General features: G+C 37.2%; 3 protein-coding genes and 2 non-coding genes across 5 annotated transcripts; 3 read left to right on the top strand and 2 right to left on the bottom strand.

Annotated features, from left to right (window-relative positions):
- The first annotated feature begins 2,670 nt into the window (after positions 1-2,670).
- On the top strand, positions 2,671-2,743 carry Trnar-acg. The gene has a single exon. It is a non-coding gene; the product is annotated as a tRNA-Arg (tRNA).
- Positions 2,744-3,451: 708 nt separating this feature from the next.
- Positions 3,452-3,524, bottom strand: Trnar-acg. Its single transcript has one exon. It is a non-coding gene; the product is annotated as a tRNA-Arg (tRNA).
- A 163-nt stretch (positions 3,525-3,687) lies between these two features.
- LOC112570263 lies at positions 3,688-9,302 on the top strand. The gene is made up of 8 exons (XM_025248644.1): positions 3,688-3,851; positions 4,206-4,296; positions 4,481-4,670; positions 5,149-5,249; positions 6,218-6,385; positions 7,011-7,142; positions 7,299-7,433; positions 8,609-9,302. Exons 1-8 carry the CDS (start codon positions 3,739-3,741, stop codon positions 8,735-8,737), a joined length of 1,059 nt encoding a protein of 352 aa, XP_025104429.1. The 5' UTR covers positions 3,688-3,738; the 3' UTR covers positions 8,738-9,302.
- On the bottom strand, positions 8,978-13,218 carry LOC112570264 (ADP-ribosylation factor-like protein 2). Its single transcript, XM_025248645.1, has 5 exons — positions 13,061-13,218; positions 12,168-12,278; positions 11,740-11,902; positions 11,317-11,397; positions 8,978-11,085 (listed from the first exon to the last, which is right to left on the bottom strand). Exons 1-5 carry the CDS (start codon positions 13,123-13,125, stop codon positions 10,951-10,953), a joined length of 555 nt encoding a protein of 184 aa, XP_025104430.1. The 5' UTR covers positions 13,126-13,218; the 3' UTR covers positions 8,978-10,950.
- Positions 13,219-13,222: 4 nt separating this feature from the next.
- Positions 13,223-26,103, top strand: LOC112570262. The gene is made up of 13 exons (XM_025248643.1): positions 13,223-13,491; positions 13,768-13,803; positions 14,326-14,443; positions 14,768-14,883; positions 15,227-15,519; positions 15,977-16,582; positions 17,218-17,668; positions 17,915-18,070; positions 19,133-20,844; positions 21,175-21,302; positions 21,558-21,640; positions 22,177-22,272; positions 22,653-26,103. The coding sequence occupies exons 1-13, from the start codon at positions 13,366-13,368 to the stop codon at positions 22,764-22,766; spliced, it is 4,035 nt and encodes a 1,344-aa protein (XP_025104428.1). The 5' UTR covers positions 13,223-13,365; the 3' UTR covers positions 22,767-26,103.
- Positions 26,104-26,546: the final 443 nt, after the last annotated feature.

Genomic DNA, 26,546 nt, shown 5'->3' with positions numbered 1-26,546 from the left:
GATGTTGACTATAGGTTGTTTCATTTTGATTTGGTTCTATTTGTTCTTTATTTCTTCTGACGAGTAAAACACAAGTTCATTTGAAATGTGTGATGCTACGCTGTATTTACAGTATATACTTTTATTTATGATGCATATAAATAATGTAACACGCAATAGCTAGAACGACAGACTTTATTCGTTCTGTAGTTTGGCGACTAATTGCTTATATGTAGGCAGGTGTCTTGTCGAAGTTGTGGTAATGTCCAGCACGCCGTCTGTGGTGTAAGAGGTTTCACTTAAAAAAAATGCATGTCTGAATAATATTTTTTTTCTTTTGTTCTGGATAAATGTCATTTCTGTAATTAGCTCATTATCGCATAAAATGTATACATCTTGACTTAGAGTTGGGGTTTGATGCTGATCACAACGAAGCAGCTACTGACCAACTGTGCTAAAGTACTCTATCGAGCTTCCGGCAAGCCAGGGGCCGGAAGAGTGAGCTTCAAGCAAGGCTGCGCATGCGTACATGTACTGTTAGGTGCGAGCTGAATGGTAACAGCGCCTGCCTCCACACCATGGAAACATACTGCATTACCTATGGTGTCCGCCTCCGCCTTGTCTTCTTTACTCCAGTCTCTCGTTTTAGAACACCACTGACTGTAGTATGCACAACATTTTGATGGACTACAGTCACGCATGGATCTCTTTGCGAATAAAGTAATGCCAGTGGTAGGAAACTTTGGCCTAGGTGTTAGATGCCGAAGGACACTACATCTGAAGAAAATTGTTTACTTGAACAACTTTTTTGGAAGAGCACTTGGTGACCCTTCGGACCACCGACTGTGACTGCAGCCTCCGACAAACCGCCAGACAACCCCCGCCCTCGCACCCCGTCAAACCGGGTGGATACAAGAAGACGTAACATTACTCTTCTCCCCTATCTGATATCGTTCCTATCACTATCACTCCTTTAGTCCTGTAACGTTTCTGGTCGACAAGACTGTGTTTTACTGCGCAGTCCCGCAGCGGTCGTTGTCCAGCTGTCGATGGATTTACGAGCGTTGTCCAGCGGCGGTGGGCGTCAGGCGGCAGCGAAATTAATAGGCAGCCAGATCCAAGCTGGCGGTCAGCGACGCCTGGCGAAGGGTAAGACAACTCCATGCGACTCGTTGGACCGAGGAGGACGTCGTCAGATCGGTCAAGTGGAACTGACTTTAAGGAGGGGAAGGTAGTGCGAGTGGGGGAGTGGGCAGAGCCGGCCCGCGGTGGGAGGTGGATGATGGAGGAACGACCCCGGCCGGGATGAGAGATTTACGCTGATAAGTTTCGTACCTGATAGGTTTCTCGGGGCGAGAGGAATTTCCGCAGGTGTCCACAAGGCCAGCGGTTTGTCCGCTCAGCCGCTGTGGGGCGAACTGAGCTTGCCTTCCAAACTAGTTATACAGTAGATACTGGTTATCATCCTCACGCAGGCACGCACACACGACACTTGACTGTCACACAAAGAGTTCTTTCTCGCTCACAAGTTTTCAGTGTAAATGTACAATTTTTATTTTCTCTCTATAGTCTTATTTCGTGCTTAACTTTTGATTTATATTTCCATTGTCTTCCCTTGCATATTATAATGCTCTTAACAGATTTTTTTTTTTTTTTACTTTTCAAGATATAAATGACATTGAACTATGTGTAGTTTGTTAATGGACCTAGCTAAACCAGGCAAGCTTGCGAAGTTTTATCCCACACTGGATTCCTGGGGTCCCACCAGGGAAGTGATCTATACAGGGCTGGCATTAGGCACGTGGAAACTGCATCTGCACAGGGCCGCCAAATCTCAGGGACCGTCGCGCCAATCGAATATAAAACAGAGAGAGAAAAAAAAAAACAAACAAAACGACCCAGCTGACGGCAATTAATGTGGCCGAAAAACATTGTGTTTCTTGTTAGTTAGTCCGCTGTATTTACTAATGTTGCTAGAGTCGGAGCAGTAAGCTATATGTAGTATTATAAAATTCTGCCATAATAAGAATATCATGAGCCGCCGCCACACGGTTTAATTAAAATTGGCGGGCCTTGAGGGCCACCGATTCTTTCTCTGTCTAGACCCGCCAAGAACCTAGAGCCGCCCCTGCTGTGCATGTTATGGTGTTAGGTAAGAATTAACTTTGGAGCAGCTTCTTCAAGCGGTATGTGTTATATTCCTGGAACATTTTGTTTGTTAGCGAGTAATATCTATAAAATCTCTCGGCAAGTAAGAATTAAGGCACCATCAGGAAAACTAATCTTCTATAATATAATAATAATATCATCATCAATAATATAATAATCAATATAAGCATTTACATCATCAAAGGCAGGCTAAAAGTGTTAAAAAATAATAATAACACAGACAATAATAATGAACGTTGATCTACAAAAAATTATGGCGTGTCCAATCATGTTAAACAACGCCATCAGTACATCTGCGGTCTGTATCCTTGCCATTGCATGAAATCTTAAGTAAGTGAATAATGTTGTATATGGCAGAAGTTGTACATTTAAACGTAGTAATAAACCATCAAAATGTTTGGATTGTATTTATAAGTAAGAATAAACAACTTGGTGACTTGTTCCCCTGAGAAGTATCCTTCAACATTTTGGAAGACTACTTATAGTTGTTCTCAGTGCTATTTACTTGCTTCGGTGTATGAAGGGCCTGTGGCGCAATGGATAACGCGTCTGACTACGGATCAGAAGATTCCAGGTTCGAATCCTGGCAGGCTCGTTCTAGTTTTGTTAGTAAAAAAATATAATGCATTCTGCTGGTGTTGCTATTTCTTTTACAATTATTGTAAGGTCAACCGCTCAAGTTTGCTTTTCGTTGATACTCCTTATTGTATCGATGCAGTATATCTGCCTTTTTAAAGGAAAATGTTATTTTTATGCTGTCTGTTGGTTTAACCGTTTTCACTATTCTTTTCCGGCTTCGGTGTCGGCTGATTGCAGTGTGGGCAGTGTCTAAACTTTTTCGGTGCTTTTAATGAATTAATATTAAAACCGGGCGAATATAGACGAAATCTTGATCGTCTTTCAAGGTTTTCATATACAAGCTTTAATTGCTAAATGTGATCAGTCGGTTAAGAGGCAATTAAATGCTAACTTTGTTTCTCGAGATTATTTAGTAATTTTTTTCTCAAACATAAGAACAAACGAAAATGCTTTGACGAATGTGACGTGTGTCACTTGTCATAAATGAAACTGAAAAATCGATCGAGGCGTTTCAATATTGACTAATGTAAGGGAAAAATTGATAAAACAGAAACATGCAGGCAACAACAACAACAACAACAACAACAACAACAACAACACAACAACAAGCCTACTGTTGCATCAAATATATATAATGAAATTACTTCAGGTATGAAATACTACACTATATTTAATGTTTAAGTGAAGTCTGTATTTATAGTGCACAGTTCTAAAAAAATAAGTGCGAGCCTACCAGGATTCGAACCTGGAATCTTCTGATCCGTAGTCAGACGCGTTATCCATTGCGCCACAGGCCCAAGCTCTAGAGGGAAATGAAGTTTGTTAAGTGTTCCTTGAATATTTTACATTTAATTCCATTTCGGACGATAGGATAAGTCATTTGTTATCAAAATACAAAAAATACCCTCTTTTTAGTTTCGTGTTCTTTCCGACACACTGACCGCAGACATTGTGGTGAGAAAGGGAGACAATCGATATCGTTCTCAAGATGGCGGCAAATTTGTCGTAATCATGAAGCTTAGAAAAGCATCAGATAGTCCTTCTGATCGAATGCGATGCAAAGTATTGTGGCATTTCAGAGCGTCAAGTAGTTTCAATGCCTTGTGTGTTGACAGAGTCTTTAGGTTAGATTTTGCAGTCTTTTCCATCCATTTCTGACCTCAATCAGACCGTACCAACTACTCAATTTACGAAGTACCTTTACTGTCAAGTCTGTGTATCAACAAACAATGAATCTTTAGATAATAATAATATGGTATTTTAGGACAAGAGTGCGTGTTTTACAATTTGTGTTGGATTATTACAAAATTTTTCTTCATGATAGGATCAACAGTTATTTAAAAAAAAGCCCTTTAATTTAATGCTTCATGCAAAACAATTGTGAGGAGATAAGGATTGAACATATATACGTAGCATGTGGATGCTATTAGAAGTTTAAGGTTTAAATTTAACAGTTATTAATTTTGAATGATGAACAGACAAAAAGGATTAAACATAGTGACTGGTGGAGAAGATGGAAATGTGCGAATTTATGAGATTGATGGGTGCTCACCGTCTTCAGAGCCGCAGGTTTGTCTTGGTATAATATATTGAATGCTTCCATTTTTCTTTACCAGAATAACTTCTTTCATTTTATAGGTATGATTTGAAATAAAATATACATAAAATTAAAGAAGTAAAATGGCATTTTCATATTTCCTTAAAATATCTAAGAATTGATCATTTGACCGTTGTCTTTTAAATGTAATCACAGGTGCTTATAGAAACAAAAGGTGGACCTATCCAGTGCCTTGCTGTACATAATGTGACAAGGTTCGGACAGAAAGATGTTACAGCTGTCGACAGCCAGGGGACTCTCACTGTCTTGTGTGGTCAGCAGATCTTGTCTCGCCAAAGTCTGGCAGCACATGCTTTGACTTGTCTCCAAGTGCAAGAAGATGGGCGTATGTACTTGGACCATTTTATTCATCTTCCAATGTCTAAGATATGGTTTCTTTGAATAATTTATATTATCTATTTACACTTTAAGCATATGTTACACTTTCTTATTTCTCGACATTAGCCAGGGTAAGAACTGTGGCAGTCTAATAGCAACAATTGAGGGAAGAAGCATTAAAAGAAATTTTTTTCCAACACCTATTTTGGTGCTAAGCATTTCCAAACTAGTTTGAATCAAATTTTTGATCAATGATAGAACTTTATACAGTAAAGTATTTTAGATAGTTGATAAAATGATATGTACTTAGGCAGGTGCACTTTTTTCATTAAAACACTAGTTCTGAAAGATAAATGTTCGTTACTGAGCAGTCCATGACCTTTAAAACTTATGAGCAGCTTTCAATTCATTTTCTCACATTTGGAATGGATTGAGTGGATCACTGATAGAATTTTTCCAGATATTTTATTTTACTTTTGTTTCAGGAGGTTACATTGAAATTGTGACAAGCACAGAAGGAGGCCTTATCACAGCTTGCCAAGCATCATCACAGTTGTGGAGTTTCAATTTGAATGACATTATTAAAGTGAGAGCTTGATATTTTACATTTAGCATGATGTGCTGAGAATATTAAAGTCTGAAATGGTTTGGTGGGCAGGCAATGACAGAACTATTGTCTGAGATATACGGTCTTAAATTAAGACATCCGGTGTCCCCAGCATGGCATCTGCAATAGTATAGAGCCATTTAGCTATACAGTTTTCTAATATGTTCTGAGGAAACACAGGCAAAATGAATTATGGTTTAAAAAATTTACAAAATGATTTTTCTGAATGTTGCATGTCCTTCATTCCTTATATCATTGTTAACTTTAACTAGCCATTGTCAGTGGTTGATGCAATATACCAGTGGTTCTCAAAGTTTTTCGAACCGCGGACCACTTTACTTAAGTAAAAGCTATGGCGGACCACCAAGGCCTAAGTAAAAAGTATGGCGGACCACCAAGGCCTAAAAATCAGTCTGTATTATGAATTTCAGATGGAAATTGCCGCATTTGTTTCATTTTAATTCAAAACTAAATGTCCTTTTGTAATAGTAGTATAGTAATAAGTTGACATAAAACTACTTATACCTCGTTCTTTGTAATTAAAATGTTAATGCGAGGAATGCATCACTTTAAACATCACTTTGCTGACATATGACGACAGTCAGCCGCGGACCACCTGACTTATGCTCGCGGACCACTAGTGGTCCGCGGACCACACTTTGAGAACCACTGCAATACACCATAGCTGTTAAACAAATGTCCCCGCACTCAGATTGGGGTGTCGAAAAATTTGTTGGTGAAGTGAAAGATGTACATTTGGCATTTACATAAATAGAAAGTGTTGAAATGATCAGGAATGACATTTTTTCCCAGAAGCATTGACACTGCATTTTTGTTTGTGCATGCATCTATGTATGTGTGTGTGTGCATTCGTGTTTGTGCACAGGGCACATGTGGAATGATAGGCTTAAAAATTATTAAATTGTTAATTTGTTGATTTGTTTAAGGCACCATCCTCCCCAGTGTCAGTGAAATGCTTGCTGGCTGTGGAGCTGCCAGATTCTCAAGGACACAGTGTACACTACTTGTTGGCAGCTGACAACACTCAGTGTCTCCACTTGATTCTTCATGGACACATTGTTACTTCTCTTCCACTGCCTGCTGTGGTTAATGCAGTTAGTAGGAAGTTGTGATTTCTGTTAAAATCATGGCCAATTACAAAAAAGAGAATTAAACATTTTTATGGATCTGAAAAAAATTTCTATGAGTGGTTGGAAAGGATCAGAAGAGAAATCAGGGTTAGACAGAAGTTCTCAAAAAGTTTGAAGGAGAATTAACTGTACTTGTTATCCTAGTAAATATGCAAGTTTATTTATATGAAAGTGTTGAGAGCTCACAACAAGAAATAAAACACAAATTTTTTAGAGACTGAACCTTCACAAACAAATGTCTGACCACCATAGACTGGACATTCTTTAAACTTCTAGCATACAAGCAAATAATTATGTATGGCCCATTTATTTCATAGTAGTTTGATCATTGGTTAGAGCTCACATTAGAATTTTTATAAAGGAAATACTATATTTTTATGTCAGTTACTCACGTTGAGTAGATAAGTCACTTTTCAAATCTGAGAATGTTGCTTTTACCAGAGTGCAGTAATAATAAATTAGTGTGCATATAGCAGAGCTTATCTTTTCCTTGTCATGCAGTTCTTTGTGTTGTGCTTTAGAGAGGATATATGATAGATGGATGCAAATAATAAAAGTGAATTTATATTATTTTCTTATTTTATGTCAGATGGTGCAAGGGAATTTCTTCCCTTCCTCTCAGTTAGGGTCTGCAGGAGGTGGCGTTGGTGGGGGAGTTGATTCCAGGCAAGTTGCATTAGGATGTTCCTCAGGGTCCATCTACATCTTCTACAATATGTCAGTAAGTGTGTAGGTTTATTTCAGAGTTAATGAATCTTTTAATTAATATGAAGAAATGATTAGTTCTTCAAACTGCATCATACATTTGTTTTGTTCCATGTGCTGATAATCATCTGGTTCATACCTGTCAAAAATTAATTAGCTATTTTTGCGACAGGTGACTGCTGAAGAAGTGGCTCGTGCTGAAAGCCCTATCACTCAGTTGGCAGCGCTTACCTTGCCTGACAGTCCACTGGACCTTTTGCTGTGTAGTGGTCACTTTGCTGCTCTCAATGTCTACCGTCATGGAGAGGTTATTAAGAAATAAACTGCAGCCAGTAGTATTTTTAGATAATTTATTTCAGAAAGTTATATAGTCTCAGCAATTACGTCGTTTGTCATTCATTCATCCCTTGGCTGTTACCAGTTGACAAAATGTAATGGTGATCCACCAAGACTGGTTGGATAGATGCAGTGGCTGACGATGCCTTCCACTTAGGCCTGTCTTGAGCAGTGAACAGGTCCTGTATGAGACTAATCCACTTCTTCACATTTGCAAACAATTCTTTCTTTGACAATCTTGTGTTGACTGCCACCTCCAAGGTATCCTAAAAAATCAGTCTTGTGACATGGCTAAACCAGATCAGCTTGCACCAGTTGACTGTTGTGACATAGTGTTCTTGATGTCTCTTGAGTGTGGCAGCTGTTCTCCATAAGAAGTCATTTATTTCGTGTTTCATAAGAAATATTTGCAATGGCTTCCTTACTTAGGCACATGTTCTTGAATGCCTAGATTCTTCATTCCTTTTGGCAAGCAGAATCCGCATCTGATGTCTATGTTCTGTTGGGCAGATTTTGGTGTTTCAGTCACTAAGTATCATTAGAATGTCCTTCCTCAGTTCTGCCTTTATGGCCATTTCCAGCTGATCATAGAACATTTCCAAGTCATACTCATTATCTTTGTGGGGAAATCTGAGTGTAAACTTTTCCAGTGGTGATATTGTGAGGCCTGGTAGAGTTCTGCCCACCGGAAATGCATGTATGGCTGATATTTCTCTGAAGGCTTTCCTAGATATGCTAAATATAGGCAGTATGTACAACATGTTTGTATGAGGCTCATGCTAATGTAAGCAGGCCTTACAAAAAGTTTGTATAAGAATGGAACAGAGCAGAGGGAAGACAGGCAACGTGAGACTTCTCTGAATATTGTTGATTTATTGGTGTTAAAGTTGTGATCTTGTTGTATGTGAAATTCTGGTTCAAGATATATCAGATGCTATCAGAAAAAATTTGAAATTCGATCTTTTGATGTTATATATGAAGTATAAACATACTGTATAAAGAATCATGTATATTTTTCTGGAGGTACCTATCATTTGTGCAGTAGCCTTTATTATGGTTCAGTTTGGTGACTTATGACATTATGGTATAGAATCTTGGAAAAAATAGAACTTTAAGGTTAAGTGTTTACCTTTGGCTATTTTACAGCTGGCATACAAACATGAAACAAATGACTGGGTGAACTCTATTGTCACAGCAGATGTGGACAGTGATGGAGTAAATGAAGTTGTGATTGGATGTCAAGACAACACAATATCTGCACTTAAGTTCTTGTAAAGAAGATTACAGTTTTAGAATTGATCTTTAGATGTTTATATGGTGCAAGTTGAGTAATGTATGAGCATTAAGAGAGGTAGCACATGCACATCTGTGCAATTTTCTGTGGTATGTGTGGTTTTGTGTGTGATTGCATACAAGGGACATGAGGTCGACCATAATGATGCTGCTTTGTTTTAGGCATTTAATGTAGGGCAGCAAAAGTAAAATAAATGCATAGTCATGCATGCACAATAAATGTTTTTTTTTGAGCAATCTGAAGTACTCAAGCTAATGCTGATAAAAAATTTACAAGGGTTAAACATTACATTTCCATGTTCATCCAATATGTTTGTGGCTTCTTCCCCTTTAAATATCTTTTAATTTATGGCCCTAGAATACAAGAATGAATGCTAAAGGATTAAAATCGGTTTTATCTATTTATTTTCCATCAAAATTTCTTACATTTTTATTTACGTTTATCTGGATAGCAACATCATTAACACAGCAAAGGTGCATGACTCAAATGTGACATCTGCCTATGAAAATATATGAATTATGCATATAAATAAATTATTTGTGATGAGATTGCATTGAGGATGACAAAACATTGTTGACTTTACCTAAATAGTCAATGTCTATTCACAACACAAATGGCAGGGTAGGATTAAGTGACTAATAACCATACGGCACAGTTTTACAGTAAAACAATGTTGGCAGAAATATCCCAGAACAATCCTTTTACAGTGTACTCTTTCCAGCTGGTACAACCATGCTAGACTGCAGACAGTCTAATCCTTTAAGAAAAATACGGCTGGATATGTATACGCCTGCATTGTATGTGTGTACATGAGTCCATGTATGCATACATTGCAATATCCAACTGAATGATATTCTGTTTAAAGACAAGTTCAAATTATAAACACCAGAAAGAGGGAGGTGCTAAAGCCATGTGGTTAGTGTGTTCCTCTTAAGAGCAGAGCAAGCAGGCAGGCCTATGACTGGACTTTGCCTGCCCATCCAACAGATAGGTACTTCATCTGGGAATGTAAAAGATTACTGAAAAAAAAATTGATGGACTCCTATTTTTACATTCAGTGGCACAACAAACACTTCCCATTCACTGTCCCAACAGCTGTTAGATATAGGACCCACAATTTAAACAAAAGACTTTTTTCTTTATATATCAATCACACCATTAAACAATTTAGAATGCTATCCCACTCATTTCATTGCCTCTATGGAATAACAAAAATCGTTTAAAGGCCCTTCTTAACCAAGTAAATATTGTCAAACATGTTTAACAAAGTTGAGCGTGAGGGTCACAAGAAAACTGAATTGGTGGCAAACATGCAGGAGTTATTATTTCAACAGGTCAAGCTAAGTCCAGACTTAATTGCCCAAACCTGGAAATCTGCTGGATTTACAGCAGTGTAAATATTGTTATTGTCATTATCATTAAGAATATGATACAGACCAATGGGAACTACACTTTTAAACACTTCTGCCAGCTTCATTCTACAAATGTGTGACACTGCCCACCAGATGCTGGCACAAATGTGGGACTGAAACTTTTGAAGTTTGATGTTTTAGCAGTGTGCCCAGGAAAAAAGGCCTTTTACATTACCTGTGCCCCCAGCTTTATTACATTAGTTGCATCTAAACTGATATGGTGGGCAAGAGGGAGGAGGAAATATGCAAAGCAGAGCATTTACTTGCTATAGAGGAAAATTATTTCGAATCCTGCATCCATAAAATATTAACAAAAGTAAATGCTACACTTTCACACAGTAACTAACGTATTCAGCTATTAAATGCAATGGACATTTACAATAATCTAATGTCTAATACCTCGATCTGAAATCACAAAAAGTACCACAAATTTCAAAATTTTTCATGGTGATTATCTGGTAACCTATTTGTCAATATTAAGCATTTTGCTAAATGTGTTCACTTGGGTTGCACAAGTTCATAAAATTATTTCCCAAATGTTGCTAGACCTCAAAATTCGTATTGATCTGGTGGGGAGGACGAGATCCATATTTTACTTCAAAGGTCTGACACATAACAGTTTGGCATGCAGTAGATGTAGTTGCTTCTACTTGAAACTTCACCACTTCACACCCACAGCAGTAATAGTGTTGCATTTTTCATCATGGATGGTGCATTTTATTCTTTAGAACCACTTTCAGGGAGAAGACCTGCAGCTCAAAATGGAAAACTGAGCAGCATACTCAATCCATTGTAAAAATGCGTGAAGCAATGTCATCAATAAGCCAGTCGATACCATTAAGAAGGTTGGCCCCTGTAACAGCGCTGCAATCCTGAATCAGCCAATGATGTGTCTTGATGCTATCAAGATCCAAAGCCTGTTTAAATAGAAGTTAATGTGTAGATTGAATTCTGGCATGTAGTACATTTCTTCAAATGTAAAGCTTAAATTTTCTCATTTTGATTTGAAAAAAAAAAACCCTCATAAATGTGCTGGTAACTCAATAATTATGCAAAAAAAAAGATGGAGAAATATATTTTTTTAATGAATGGATTTCACTGAGAAAGCTCCATCAGATAAGTTTCTTTTTTTGAAGTATAGGTGATACCTGTCTGATTTCTTCTGAAGATAGAGCACCAGGTAAATCTTGTTTGTTGGCAAACACAAGTAGAGTTGCCCCAGCCAGTCTCTGTGAAAACATGTAATCTTCATATTTATATAAAAAAACAAAACTGTAAAACTATGCAGTCACATTTCAATTATTCTTTGGTTTTCGAAATCAGTAGCTATTAGCCTGAATGCAGACTGTTTTCTCAATTTTGCATCATATGCTCACCAATCGTACACTTAGTATTACTATTATTAGTTTAATTAAGATATTGTACAATTTCTTAATTAAAGAAAAATTAAGTGCCTCTTACTACAACAATACAGATCATGGGTTCAGATCTTTTCTCTAGCATGATTAGGAACCATTAAAGGTGACATAAGTTGTACTGAATGCAACTTTTTCAATCTATCTTTGTTGTACCTCTTCAAGTAAAAGACTGTTAAGTTCACGCCGACAGTCTGCCAGCCTCATGCGGTCTGCGCTGTCTACTACCCAAACCAAACCATCAGTACTTTCAAAGTAGTTACGCCAGTAGGACCGGAGGGATTTCTGGCCACCAACATCCCAGACGTTCAGTTTAAACCTGCGAAGTTGCAAGCCAATATACAAAATCTTTTCACAAACTGCTAGAACAGTAGATAATACCAGTTTACTGGCTTTTGTTTTTCTGGAATGTCGAAAGATTCTATAAGTAGGGCTCTAACTTCTATTGCTGTCAAATATTCCTTACATCAACTTAACACTTATTTTGGCTTATAAAATGATTTATGGACTTTGATGCAATTGACAGCATTTCTGCTACAGCTTGGGATAATCACTGTTTCGCCACTTAAATCTGTATAACTTACCCTCTGTGTTCAAGTGTCTTGATGTTAAAACCAAGAGTTGGTGAAATGGTATCAATATCTTCGCCATTAAACTTTTTCAGTATTGTTGTCTTACCAGCATTGTCCAGACCCCTGCTCTGCTGTTAAGGAGTCAATATTTCTGAAGCTCTTAGGCCAAAATGAAAATTTAAGCATCCTATAATGTTAATAACACATTTGTTGAGGAATTTGACAATGTGAAAAAGTACTTAAGTCATGGGTTACCAAAGGACAAGAAAAGAGAATAAATAACACTTTAATAAATGACACCTTATTACACCCCAACAAAATTCAAGTGTTAACAATTGCACTACTATCACCATTATCACAAGGGACAATTCTTTTACAATAGTTTCCACATTCTATAGATTTTTAAACCTTTTTAGCAGCTGGAAAAAAGGAAACTTTTGGATTAGTAGTCTTAAAAAGAATGAACTTTAGCCTCAACCAAAGATAATAATGTTAATAATAATAATAAATTCTGTGGCTATCTCTCTCATTGCAGTTAATGGGACTTTGTTGATCTGGTACAGTTAAAATCTACAGGTCTAAAGATGTTATTTCTTCCATGGCGAACGCAGCTGAGATCAATCAGTGGTCCATAGTTGTGATGACTAAAGAAACCGTTACAATAGAAAAGACGACGGGAAAGCTGAAAAATCTTCTTCTTTTTGTGACTGTAGCTCTGCATAATCTTTCAGCATAACTGAAAAAGTTTAAATTTGTATTTCCTGCAAACACAAACCCGTAGATTTTCCCTGTGTGTACAAATACAGAGTCACAGCAGGCCCAAGGTAATCTTGAAACTGGTCGTTCAGTACTTACTACGTTTTCAGTATCAGCAAATTAATTAAACAGGATTTCCGAAAGGATACAACATCAAAAGTCTCACTTCCTTCTCTTTTTGCTTCATTTTTTTAAGAATTGTCAATAAACCCATTTTTTCAGCGTTAACGTGTTGACGTAGCAACTGACCGTCTGCAACAGCGGCCTTGCTTGTTGCGGATGTGGAGCTCTTCAGTCTGGTGATAATGAATGTTAGTTCCTGAACAGACGATTTCAGAGTTCGGCTACTTGTGAAATAATTGACCGTCTCGTAATCACAGCTTATCATTTGAATGAGCTTAAGAAGACCAAGCAGGATATTGATACTTCAAGTTGTTATTTCCAAAAGATTGAAATGATGTCGAAGCAAGGAAGTGCTAGTGATTTAAAGCTTTCTGTTCATGACAAGATATGGAACTTCGATGTATCTGAACCTAGGATGCACTTAAAAGGCTTCACAGTCTACAAAATTACATGCAGAGTAAGTTACTGCAGTACATCTGTAGGTACATATTAAATAATAGTTTATTTTACACATATTAAGGCTTTTGGTTTTGTGTTTTCGACCCTGTGTGTGAGAGAGAGAGAGAGGAGGAAGAAGAGACAAAGGTAAAGATTTGTTTATTATGCTTTTGTGAGCAACAGTTAAGATTTGGAAAACTAAACTTCTTTGGGAGAATAGGTGGGTGGAAGAAAGAAATGTAAAAGTACTGCCGATTAAGCTCTATGAAATGGTACCATTTATGTTATTTTGCAGTTTTTTCCCATCAGCTGTCCAGAGAGTCTGAATGTGGTAAGTGATCCTTTTAATCATTGCTTAACTATCATTACCCATGATTAGGTGAAGAGTGGAAAGTGCGCTAGGTAACACAAATTTTAGAAAATTCCACTTCCCAGTGATTAAATGCAGTTTCTATGTTAAATTTTATTGTTTTTCTTTTTAAAATTAAATATCTAGCAGGGCTTCTGCTAAGGCTAAATACTTCTTCAGATTTTTAAGAGGTCCCTGTTCTTCGCCCAAATTTGAATGGGACCCATTGACGAAAATTGAAGGGGTCCTCCGAACTTTTAATGCGTACTGTACGCAATTTTTTGCGCAAGCAGAAGCCCTGTCTAGTTTATGACAAGAATGCAATCCTGTGAGATGAATATTATTTTTTTTTTTTTAGAGGACAAGTTTTTATGGTTAATTGCTGTTTAAAAATGAAAAATTTATAAGCATAATAATAAATAGCTAAATTTAAAGTATGGCTGTTTACTTCTAGCTTTTAGTGAGGTATATCGTAAAAACCTAACAATTGAGATGATTTTTCAGATAGTGACTTGGAAGCGCTACAATGACTTTAAAAACCTCTACAAGTCTATGTTAAATCTTCACAAAGCTTTGCATAGGCGTGACCAGTTCCCAGTCTTTGCAAAGCCAAAAGTCTTTGGTAAGAATTATGAATAAATATTTTGTGGCATTGAACAGCATGGGCATTATTGCAAATATTATTAAATTCATTTAAATGTTAAATTTAAAGATTTTTAATAGTTCACATGTGGTTTCTAAATATTATCTTAACATTGTGTGTGTATATATCTGTAAATTTCTTTATAAAAAGTAGTCAAAATCTATTCCATTTTCATTTGAAAACTCTGTATCCCACAGCGCTGTCCTCTCTATCACCCTTTCACACACAAAAGACCCTGAGAAGAATTGTCACCAGATAAACAATATTTATTTGTATTACTTTTTCATTTGCTGTTATTTGCAGGTCGTTTTGAAGAAGCAGTCATAGAAGAACGACGTCAGAGTGCATTGGCTTTGCTAAACTTCATTGGAACTCAGCCACATTTGTATAAATCACCACTGCTGGCACAGTTTCTTGCTGTAATCATCATTTTATACCTTCTGCTTTTTTGTTATACTGTAGTATGTTGTTTATGTTAAGTATGAATACACTTTTGAATGGATTCATCCAGGAAACTGGAAGTCAGAAAGCTCTTTTCTCATAGAGGAAGAGACAATAGATTTTTGTTCAAAATTTTCACAAACTTAGTAAATAGAGAAAATAATAATATCCAAATAAGTATGATCATTAATTAAACTCTTAAGGATATAGTCAACAGCCCATGGGTAAACACATTTTGTCTTATACCTTTTTTACAGATGAAACAAGAAATTCTCATATATTATTGTCTGTTTTCTGACATCTTTTCTATTTTGGTTTCAGGATGGACAGATAGAATCATCCAAATCAGATCTGCTGTCTCCTCAACCTGCTCCAGAAAGTGAAAATGCTAGGGGATCAGGGATGGACATACTGTCAAGCTGGCCACCCTTGGGGGATGGGCTTCCTGCTCCCAATATCTCCCCCACACCTGTCTCTGCATCCTGCCCACCATTTGTTTGGAACCAAAGTTTTTTGTCGGATCCAGCAGAGACAGGAGGCGAAGAAACTAACGGCACAAACACCTACAAGAACGAAGGGGAGATCAGTTTGCATCAAACTCTGGACTCAGCAAGGTAAGTCACTTATCTTTCCTTGACTAATTATAAATAAACCTGGTTACTAGTATGGTCTGGTGAGTCTTTCTCTGGAAAATGTTGGTTTGTTTTGTCAAAAAAAAAACCATAATAGTATACAATTTAATGTGAATTTAGAAAGGATTTATTGGGAGTTATCATTATTAGTCTGAAATGAAAATTATTTATTATGAGGTCACACATTCCTGAAGAGTATTGTGAGTAGTTTCTCCAGGCTCATGTAAAACATTTTAAAGTGATTTGTTTGGATTTTCCGTAATATAAATAAAGGCACATACTAGGCTTTGTCATGCTTGTGATGCTAGACTGGGAGAGTGGGAACTGTGCATTTGTCATGATAGCTCTATTTGTCAATCACTCATGATGCAATATGCAATACAAAGAAAAGGACATTTCTTGTGCATTATTAGATTCTTTCTGTTCTTTTTTATTTCAGACCCAAACTGTTGGAAGGGACTTGGCAGTTTCCCCAGATTCCTGACAGCATTAGCCTTGACTCATCTACAGGTGAGGAGGACACAGACACAGGTGACTTGGACTCCATTCTCAGTTCTTCCTTGCCAGATGCTGATCTAAACTTTTTTGACCCTCTCCGTGCCGAGAGGGACACTGCCAGTGAAACAGAAGCTGATTCTGAGGGTGAGCTAGTAAAGAGCAACACGTGGCTGATGGAAGCCATTTCAGCTTGTGCTGGCATGGAGGATACCAATGGCTTTGCTGGGCTGAGCACTGCCGGGAATAATGAGACTAACACTGGATCTTCACCTGCTGCTGTTGGTCATTTGTCAAACCTGCAGGACCCAGGTTTGGAGGTCCATAGTTTGGATGGTGGCATGCTAATAAGGAAAGATTCATCAGGTTCTACTGTAGAAGTTGGAAAAGGTGATGAACACTTTGTACCAGTCAGCTCACTTGGACCAACAAGTAGTATGGAAGAAAAAGTCATTTGTGGAAAAGGGGATATTGACTTGTCCAGCCATGGATCTACCACACACAGCATCAGCTCAGCCTCCAGCGTAGTTACATCTCCTTTACATACTAGGTCAGGTGGTGATGAATAAATTGATTTATTGTTATGATGACACAGTAAAGAATCTACATTTAGTTTTAGTATCCCTAGGTATTTTTAATGATTTGTACTGCAGTTAAAAAAAATTCAGTAGCACAGACTTTTTTCTTTCTAATATTAGTTTTGACTTTCTTAAACAATGAAAAGTTTATTTTTGACCCTTGATGGAGCTAATAGCCTCAACATGATAAAAATGTGGATATGCTATAGACTTGAAAAAAGGATTATCTCCTAAGAGATTATTTAATAATGCAATTCTGGAAGAATTTTCATTCAGTAGAATGTTAGTGTTCTGTCATTGCAACTTGGGTGCAATTTCTACCTTTAAAAAAGTATGGAATGTGTGAATAGATATAAAGCCTTTTGTTTTGGAGACGTAACAAGTCTGTATTGAGCATAACAAAATGTCTCAGTGAGTGCTTCTGATGGTGAGAGAGATCGTTTTCTAGGTGGCAAAGGCATAGTAGGGTTACTATACTCCCTATTGAGTGGTTTGATGAAATAGATGACAATTTTTCATTGGGGTTACATACATTCAAGGGGGTGCCACTAGAAGTGCTCTTTGATAAACATCATCAGCATTGTGGGAATGCTATTATTTTTCACAGGTCTGCTTTGCTTCATGATTCAAAATCTTCATCTCCGGTGCCTGGAACCAGCAGAGCTGGCTCTGTTTCAGCCACTCCAGTGCCTGGGAGAGCTGGCTCTGCCTCAGCCACTCCTTCACTGAGCCCTGCAGTCAGCCCTGCAAGGGCTAAGTTACGTTCTCCTACAATGACCAGTGTGTCCACTATGGACTTGGGTGGTAAAGAGGACTACATTTATTTAGCTGCCAGTCAGATCTGCTTGGCGCAGAACAGTGAAGCTTCTGGACATTACCAGCAGGCATTCAACCATTACAAGATTGGCGTGGGCATTCTACTGCAAGGGGTTCAAGGAGATGTCAACAAGGCTCGTCGAGATGCTGTTAGGCGTAAAACAGCTCAGTATCTTATGAAAGCTGAAGACCTGTATAACAGACATCTAGCAACAGAAAATTTGGATGAACGTCGTTGGGCTGTAAGCAATTACATTTAAACAAAACAAAAAAAATCACTGATTTAAAAAATTAGTTTTAATTGTTCAAGACATTGATACATCTTCTGACAGGAAGTCAGCAGTGTTCTTTAAATTGTTACAGATCTCATTTTATATCTTAACTACTTTATCTCATGTTGAAAGGGAGAAAAGGGTCTTTAAAAAAAAGTTGGGGAAAAAATTTTCTGTAGGAACAATTAATTGATTAAAATTTTTTTGATTCTTCAGGCTGATAGCTATGTTTCACCATCTTTAGAGCTGGATCCATCATTTGCATTTATCAGAGGGTCCATTCGTGATCTAAGACACTATCAGGTGTTGGGTGCTATTGACAAAGTCATTCTAGTCCTTGACAAGAACACAGATGAGACTTTTGTCATAAAGGTAATAATGTTTTTGTCATTTCATATGTGTGTCTATAGTTGGAATGATTTTTCTCTATTTTTGGTATATATATCCTAGATCTTTCATGGATATTTTGAAACTTAAGAAGCTTGGCCAGTTCTTAACTTGGCATAGTTTTGTATTAAGAGGTATGAAATGTCCCCTTCCCCTCTACCCAGCATTCAGAGAAGCTCACTGATTTGAGACTTACCTGGGGCAGTGGCAGGAAAAATCTTCCTGCTTATCCAGCTTTCAGGAAAGAGGTGGCAGAAGGAGAGAGTTAAACCCTGACTTGAACATACCATGCCCTGGACATAGTTAACTATGATATCTCACTGCCCCTGGGTCGTCTATGATATCTCACTGCCCATGGGTCATGAGGCACTTTTCCTCTTATGAGCAACTGATCTGGTTGTGTTTTGGCTGCTATTGTTATTATTGTTGTTGTTATTTATAATATGCAGTGGAGATGAATGCAAGTCAAGTTTACTGTCTTAAAGTTTAAACCTCAAAATGTTCAATTATTTAGTATTATGAGCAAATGAAAATATTTCACTTTTCTGCATAATGTTGCATGAAATAATTTTTTTTTAAAATTATCATTATTTTAGCATGATCTTAAAGCGTTAGATTTTCAATTTTCAAAGTCTAGTGAGGTGCAAACTTTTTTCTAATGACTAGACAAGATGCTAATTCCCCATGATGAAATCTTTGAATTCCCCCTTCTATTCTCAAGATGCATGTCTGCACAGAAAGATGTCAAATTCATCACAGCACATTTGTACACAAATACTCCTAATTAAACATATCTTGAAGCAGGGTGTTCACCCAAGTGAGGAAATAGTATCTTGCATTGTATCATTTGGAAAAATCTCACTCCTAACTCATCCTTTAATGCCTAAAAAAGAAAACAAATTATTTTTTATTTCAAATTGTTTGTTGAAATGGCATTTGAAATGATGGCATTTAACAAAAAATACAGAAAAATATTTTGGCCTAACCATACATAATGTTAAAATAATGTCAATTAGTTTAACAGCAGATCAATTTTTGCCTTTGTAGACAATTCAGAAGTCAGCATCTGGTCTGCTGGCTACTGAGGGAGGACAGCGGAGCATTCTTCCAACTACATGCCCATATATGGTCAACCTTCATAAATTTTTTGAGACTGACAGTGCTCTCTATCTTCTGCTGCAGTATGCTAGTGGTGGTCGGCTTTGGTCATACATTGCAGCTTATTTGCAGCAGTCATCTGGTCTTTCAGCCAATGCTACTAATATGGATAATTATTTCAATATAGGTGCTCCAGTGGGCAACATTTATACTGGGCACAAAATGTTTGAGAGCACTAACACTGTATTGGATAATCTTCAGAAGAAGCCAGGTGAAAATCAAAGTGTCACAGCTGCTGAAATCCTACGACCTGGAGATCCTGTCTTTTCTCCTACAGGTGTCCGCTTTTCCAAGTTGAGAGAAGAGATTGAGTCACCTGAAGACCAGTCCACCAAAGAAGAGCAGAAGAGTGAACATTTTGATGGTGAGGGAGACAGATCTTCAGAACCAATAGATTCAAGACGTCTCTCTAGTTTATCTTCAGACGAGTTCCATCGTTCATTAAGTCAAGAGGAAGTACAGGCAGGTGTTGATCACTTCCCAACGTCTTTGGAGGGAATGGACCAGTTTCAGGACTTGCTAAAGAAAAACAAAGTGAACTTGGAAAATTTTTCCATCAACAGCTTTGACAGTGACTACAATGCTCATCTCAGCAGTACTCTCTCCACCAGTCAGCCCTTGGAAGAGGTTGATGACCAGAATATGCCCATTTCAGCACAGACAGGTTCTGTTACTCATGGTTCATTTGCAGATGAAGTGTTTTCTGAATCATTTGTTGGTCCTGTTTTATCTGAGACAGCACCCTCAGAAAGCAGTGCAGGATTAAACAGCATTGTGGAGACTTCAAGACAGTTGCTGAGATCAGTGGAGCGCACATTGTCAGAAGCAGATGACAAAGCATTTACTTCAGAAAATCATTTGCAGCCAAAAGAGTCCATTGGTGAACATTCCGGGCAGAGAGAGGATGTTGTCCCTGAGAGAGATTCAAGTGAGTCTGATGAAATTAGTATCTATGACCTTCATCGAACATCGGATGAAGATGACTCGGCAGAGCATGCAAGTCTGAAAGGAACAGAAAATGGCAATGTCATTGTTGGAATGGGTGATGTGTCAGTTACGGTGTGTTGTCATGAACCTAGCAGTAAGCGGAGGACATCTCAGACTGAGGACAAAGCAGAAACTCTGAGGCATCTGTCCTCAGTGGCTGATGACATTGAAAGAGGTTCTCAGTTAGATAATAGTTCTGTCATGAAACAAAATGGTATCGATCTCACCCTGGATGGAGAAGTTAGCACTAGACAGAAATCAGCATCTTTTACATCATCACCAACCTTATCCTGCTCTCCTGGAAAGAGATCAATTTCCTTCAGCACCCCACTTCCCAAAGCAACAGTTTCCAGTACTGCAAGTTTGCCAAAGCACACAGGGAGAAAAGTGTCCTTCTGTAGGAGCATTTCAGGTGACATGACACGGTCGGCCTCATTTGAGTGCGATGTTAAGTCGCCTACCCGCAATCGTGCACGGGCCATCTCAGACCTTTTTGAAAACCTTGACCGTGAGAGCGTAGAGCAGATGGTGCTGCCTGAAACTGTGGTGCAGCGGTGGGCAGCTGAGCTGGTCATTGCCTTATCTCGTCTTCACTCTTTGGGCATCATCTGCAGGTAATTTATGTTACACAGCAAGAAAGAATCCTGATAAAACAGATGGCAGGGATGATGAATGGGATAAAAAATGTTACTTGTGTTTAAGAAAATTGAAGACAAACATACTAAAGAAAAGGAGAATGGTTACATTTACCAAGTGCTCCAGAGCTTAACAAAACTTTATGCTTACACATTTCACAGACCCCTGCTTTAGGGGTTGAGATGTAACGTGTTGCCTTATTAATTTCACCTGAATTTTTTTCTTCTTACCACCTTCTATAAAGAACTGCTTACATTCTGAAATTTGTATGCAATTGTAAACTGTAGTTACACAGTTTTCTGTTACAGGGATTTAAAACCAGATAATATACTGCTTGGGGAAGGTGGCCACATTTTTCTGACCTACTTTTGCCAAATTGGACAAGCAGAAAAAGAGTTAGACTGGACAGCAGTAGAGCAGATGTATGTAGCACCAGGTGAGCTCATGACTTCTTACTGAGTTGCCTTCTGAGTTTTGGGACTGAAGAAATATTGTCTACCTTAGTCCATTTTTTTTCTGTGGTAAATAAACTACACAATTTTTGTTTCCTTTCTGGTAATGTACAACTATAAAGCATTATTACTTTTCCTTTGCATCATCATGTCCATCAGATCAGTATATGCATATGTGCATGTGCACACAATTTTGATCACCAAGGCAAACTATCTGAAATAAGTATTTTTATTTCTAGAGGTTCGTCTGATATCTGGGTATGACAGCTCCTGTGACTGGTGGAGTTTTGGTGCACTCTTGTATGAGCTTCTGGTAGGAAAGGTATGTCATTGTTCAAGAGTTGTTGACATTGCCTAACTTTTTATGACATGGGAGAATTGTCACTAATTTTAAGCATCATATTTGTAACATCGGAGATGAAAGGAAACATCGGTGACGGACTCTGGTTGCGGCCTTATGTGCAACCTGATGCACGAAGAGGAATAGATTTTGTAGCATCATTTTGGAAGAGTGTGCAAAAACACAAAACATGCAAAGAGCAGTCTTTGGTTCATAAAATATTGTAATAAGCAAAATTAACTTTACTGTAATGAGTCATTATTGTTTTTGCAGTCTATGATCCAAGAATTAACACTATCATACAGGGCTTCTGCTAAGGCTAAATTCTTTGGGGTCCCAGAGACCCCTTCTTCAGATTTTTAAGGGGTCCCTGTTCTTCGCCCAAATTTGAATGGGACCCGATTGACAAAAATTGAAGGGGTCCTCCGAACATTTAATGCGTACTGTACGCAATTTTTTGCGTAAGCAGAAGCCCTGCTATCATACCTTACTTTAACAATTGTCTATTTTTTTTTCAGAGTTTGCATTTCTGTCATCCTGGAGGAATTTTGTCTTATACTAACATTTACATCCCACCACATGTATCATCAGAGGGTCACAGTCTGCTGCAAGAGGTAGTAGAACTTAAGCATCCTCATCTTTTTCTTTTTCTTTATCACTATCTTTAATGCCAGAAATAAGTGATAATTTCACTCATTGATGCTTCATTCTATGAGTTTGATGTAAGAAATGTTAAATGCAAGAAAGAGAAAACATAGCTGAAATGTTTGAATTGTCTTGAGTAGATTTCTGTCTAGATTAATCTGAATGCAAATTATGAATATTTTAAAAAAGTGAATTTTATGCTGTTAAATGTTTGTGATTTTTTTGTTGTATCTGTGTGTGTGCATCTCTCTGCATGAGTGCATGCATATATATATGTTCAGGAAGGTGTTTTCGTTTTATATGGATTATTATTTGTTCTGTTTTTCACTTCACCTTTTGTCTGTTCTAGCTTCTCCGTTACAATCCACGTGAACGTCTTGGCTCTGGGGTGGCTGGAGCTGAAGAGATCAAGGCTCATAACTTTTTTTTTGGCATTGATTGGAATCATCTGGAATATATTTAATGTGTTGTATACCCTGTATGTGTTCAAGAGTTATCTAGTGCATATTTTATGAGATTACAGTTTATTTTTGAAGTTTGAGAATTACTTTAAGAGCATCTGAAGTGATGTGAGCCTGACTTCACAGTTTGGAATTGAGTTGCAAAAAGTGAAGCATTTTCAAAAAAGTAGAATCAGACAACATGATGTTTCAAAGCTGATAGGTGGTAATAATATTTACTAGAAGTAATGCATTGTGTTTAAGCTAAGAATAGAAATATGTCTTGTTGCAAATAGGTAAGTATTTTAAAATGACTTGAACAATTTGGCAATATTTATATGAACAAAAGAGTCCCTGTAATATTTCTTCACTAGCTGTCTGTCTTGATTTGGCTGTGATAAACTGGCTAGACATCCTTAATCTTAGACAGATTTGCTGTTGTTTCTTTGTCTTTGCATTTCATAATTATTATTGACTAGTCATAAGTGTGATGTTAGTCCATTTCATTTTAAAATTCTTGACTGTTCTAAAACTAAATGCTGAGCTGAGTGGAAAAAGCTGCTTGTGAAAACTTGTATATATCTGGTGTAAGTTTTGAAGTGTTTGGTTTATCTGGTTTAAGTTAAGTTTTGAAGTGTTTGTCCATGATGGTCCCTTAGGTTTTAAAGTTCGCACTTCGTGAAGTGGCAGCAATGTTGGTATAGGTTATTGTCATTGTAAATACCTGAGTTGTTTTGTAGTGTTGTAAAAAAACTGAGAATTTTGAGTTAAGTGTTTAAAATAATCTTTAAAGGTTCAACAGGAATATCTTGGTATATTATACATACTAATCAACTTTATTAACTTTAAGGCCGTTCTGTGCTTTGAATAACTACTTAAGTCTCTGGCAAATGACAGATAAAATTTTTTTTAATAAACATTAAGCCATTTCTTCATTAAATAATTTGATGCAGTTATGTTAAACTTAGTCATACACAAAACCCATGGCAGTAATGTCTCTGAAAGACTTTCAGTAAATTTTTCAAAGGGGCTGGAGGAATTATTACAGAATTACTAAAATTAGATACAAAGTCAGGAGAATGCTATATTTTTAGCATTCCTTCAGCTTTCAGCTACATAACAAGTTTTGGCTCTTTGCATTTGTTTTCTTAATGGTAGGTTATTTACTTCCACTTCCTTTCAACAAGTATTTCTGCTCTGTTGTGATCTTGTTAGAAAACATTTTGCATATACAGCTGGCTTCATTCCCAGTCCTGACTGATATTATTTCTAGGACTAAGTTGTTGGGGGAAGCATATGGATAAATGCTGCAGTTGACAAATCTGCCTTTCCTAGATGATAGTGAGCAGGTCCTGCACAGGACAACCATTCCACTCCTTTATTTTTGTAACCTAGTTCTTCCTCTGGCCACCATGGCATCAACCTTGAATGACAGTCTTCAACAGGGTGTTGTGCCTGGTCACATGGCCAGACCAAACCGGCTTCTGATGCTTGATATGATCCCAAGATTATTTTGCCTTGGTTGTTTATTTACTTAGTTTATTGTTGTTTCAATAACCTTTGCCATAAATAACTCATTCATAACATTTATCATAGAAAATGTTTTGTTTGGTGAATGTGGTGGATGCACTGCAAATGTAAAAGAAGTGCTCATGCTTATTTGTATAACACTTACCATTGTTGTTTGAACTGTTGGGTTGATACATATGTCAAGCCTATAACCTGAATATGCCCTGGTTTAGTCAGTAAAGGTTATTGCTTGCACATTTAGGCCCACTGAATTATTGAGCATACATCTTTCAAATTTTAAGAATCGTTGTTACTGACAGAACAGCTTTTGTTTGACCAGCTGTTGGCTGGTAACAGCTGGTCAGTAGGTTCCATCACATTGTCATCTTTTTGTTCTTTAGGGAAGTTTGATGAAGGGAGGGAGGGAAAACCACAGTATCCAGAATCCCTGACAGCAGCTCTGTAAGCCCAGACAGAATTATGTTAGCCAAAAGACAAGATCTGATCCCAGTACCTTACATTGTTTTGTGGAAACCATGTGATTGACTGTTGTACTCAAGCAGTGTAGACTTTGTAAACTCAGCATGAATGTTTATCAAGGGCTTTGCAATGTGCATTAAGATGTGAATGATGCAATGTTTTGGCAGTGGTTAACATGGTGTGGGAATAAAAGTATATTTGATGGAGACTGAATATGAATTTGTGATAATAAGATGATCAGGTCAACAGTATTTTCAACTGTACTATCTTCTTAAATGTTGTTTTACCTTGATATTTTTAACAGTTTGGAAAACCTATGAATTCAGCTGATATATTGTGGAAAGCTTGTGCGTGTATATATATGTGTGTTTCTTGATAACACAAATTTTTTTTGTTTTGGTCACATTCCTGTTTGCTACCACATGAAGTGAAGCAGAGTTATACTATGATCTGCTATGATGCCGAAATTTCTGTGTGCACATGTTGGATTGCACACAACTCATTAAGAAATATTGACGCTTTGACTGTGATTGTTTTGTTCATTTAAGAATTAACTTAAATGTTAGCAATCAAGAGCCTTAGCTTTTTTTGTCCTGAGCAGAGTGCTGTACATTAATGTTATAAAGTTGATGCAGCTATTCATGCCATATCTTCAAACAAAAATGCTCAATTCATTCAGTAGAAAACAATATTATGACTTAGTCTTTACTGCATCTTGCATGTTTTTTCCACAACAGGACCATGACTGCTTTCTTTAAATCTGTACTCGGTATATTGTGCAGAAAAGTATGTGCAGTCAGCAGAAGAAATAGGACTGAAGGTCAGAGTTTGGTATTTTCTTCTCTGTTGTATTATGTTGCAAACGAAAGAGATGTTTCTATTTGCCACTACTGATGAAAATGTATGAGAAAGAAGTATGCAGGAGCTATATTAAATTCAAGAAGAATCTTTGCATAGATGTTTTAATCAAGCATGTCACATTAATAATGAATTTAAATTCATGTAACTAACTTTTTAATTATGGCAAATATTGGCTTTAGCTTTCAGTATCTAGTAAGAAGGATGTTTACTTTGAATAATAAAAGATGTAATGCTGTATGTTGACATTTTGATTTACTTTGGAAAAAATTTGTGCATTTTGGATCTCATTCTTGAATTGTAAAGCGTCAAAGCCTTGATGGATTTTTCCCCAAAGATTAGTATTTCTGTTTTCTTGGAACATAAACTTCGTCTTTTTAACTTATGGTTTTATCAGACAACCGGGATGTTCAAGCAAATTCTGGATGCACATATACTAAATGTAATCTTGGTATAAGTGTGCCAAGTGGTTATTTTATTTTTGACCTGTAATGAATAAAATGTATCGATGAACCATTTGTACTTGTACTTGTCTTCAGTAAATATTTTTAGGAAGGGGGGAAGAGAATGCTAAATTGCAAAGACAATGGATATTTTGTGAGTTAATTGGCATCGTTATGAAAATTTCAGTTTCACAAGTGACTTGTTTACACAAATATACATCGAGCGATATATCATAGAAACATGGGTAAATATACCTAAGTAGAAAACTCACATGTTTACAAAATCAGTTTACTATATTTTACATTTTACTTATGTCACCGTTGAATCAGAACAAACTTGAAAGGTCTGGGAACAGCCCTTTCAGAAGATTGATACACGCACGTGTGTGTGTGTTATTTCTTATTCAGATTTCAGTTCTCCACTTTTTCTGTAGAACACATAAAAATACTGTTACATGTAGTATCCACACACATCTCCAATCACCAGTCAACAATCAAGGGACACAACCTCAA

Source organism: Pomacea canaliculata, linkage group LG8 (assembly GCF_003073045.1).
Source record: "Pomacea canaliculata isolate SZHN2017 linkage group LG8, ASM307304v1, whole genome shotgun sequence".
In the NCBI taxonomy this organism is placed as follows: Eukaryota; Metazoa; Mollusca; class Gastropoda; order Architaenioglossa; family Ampullariidae; genus Pomacea; species Pomacea canaliculata.
This window is presented reverse-complemented; position numbering and strand designations above follow the sequence as displayed.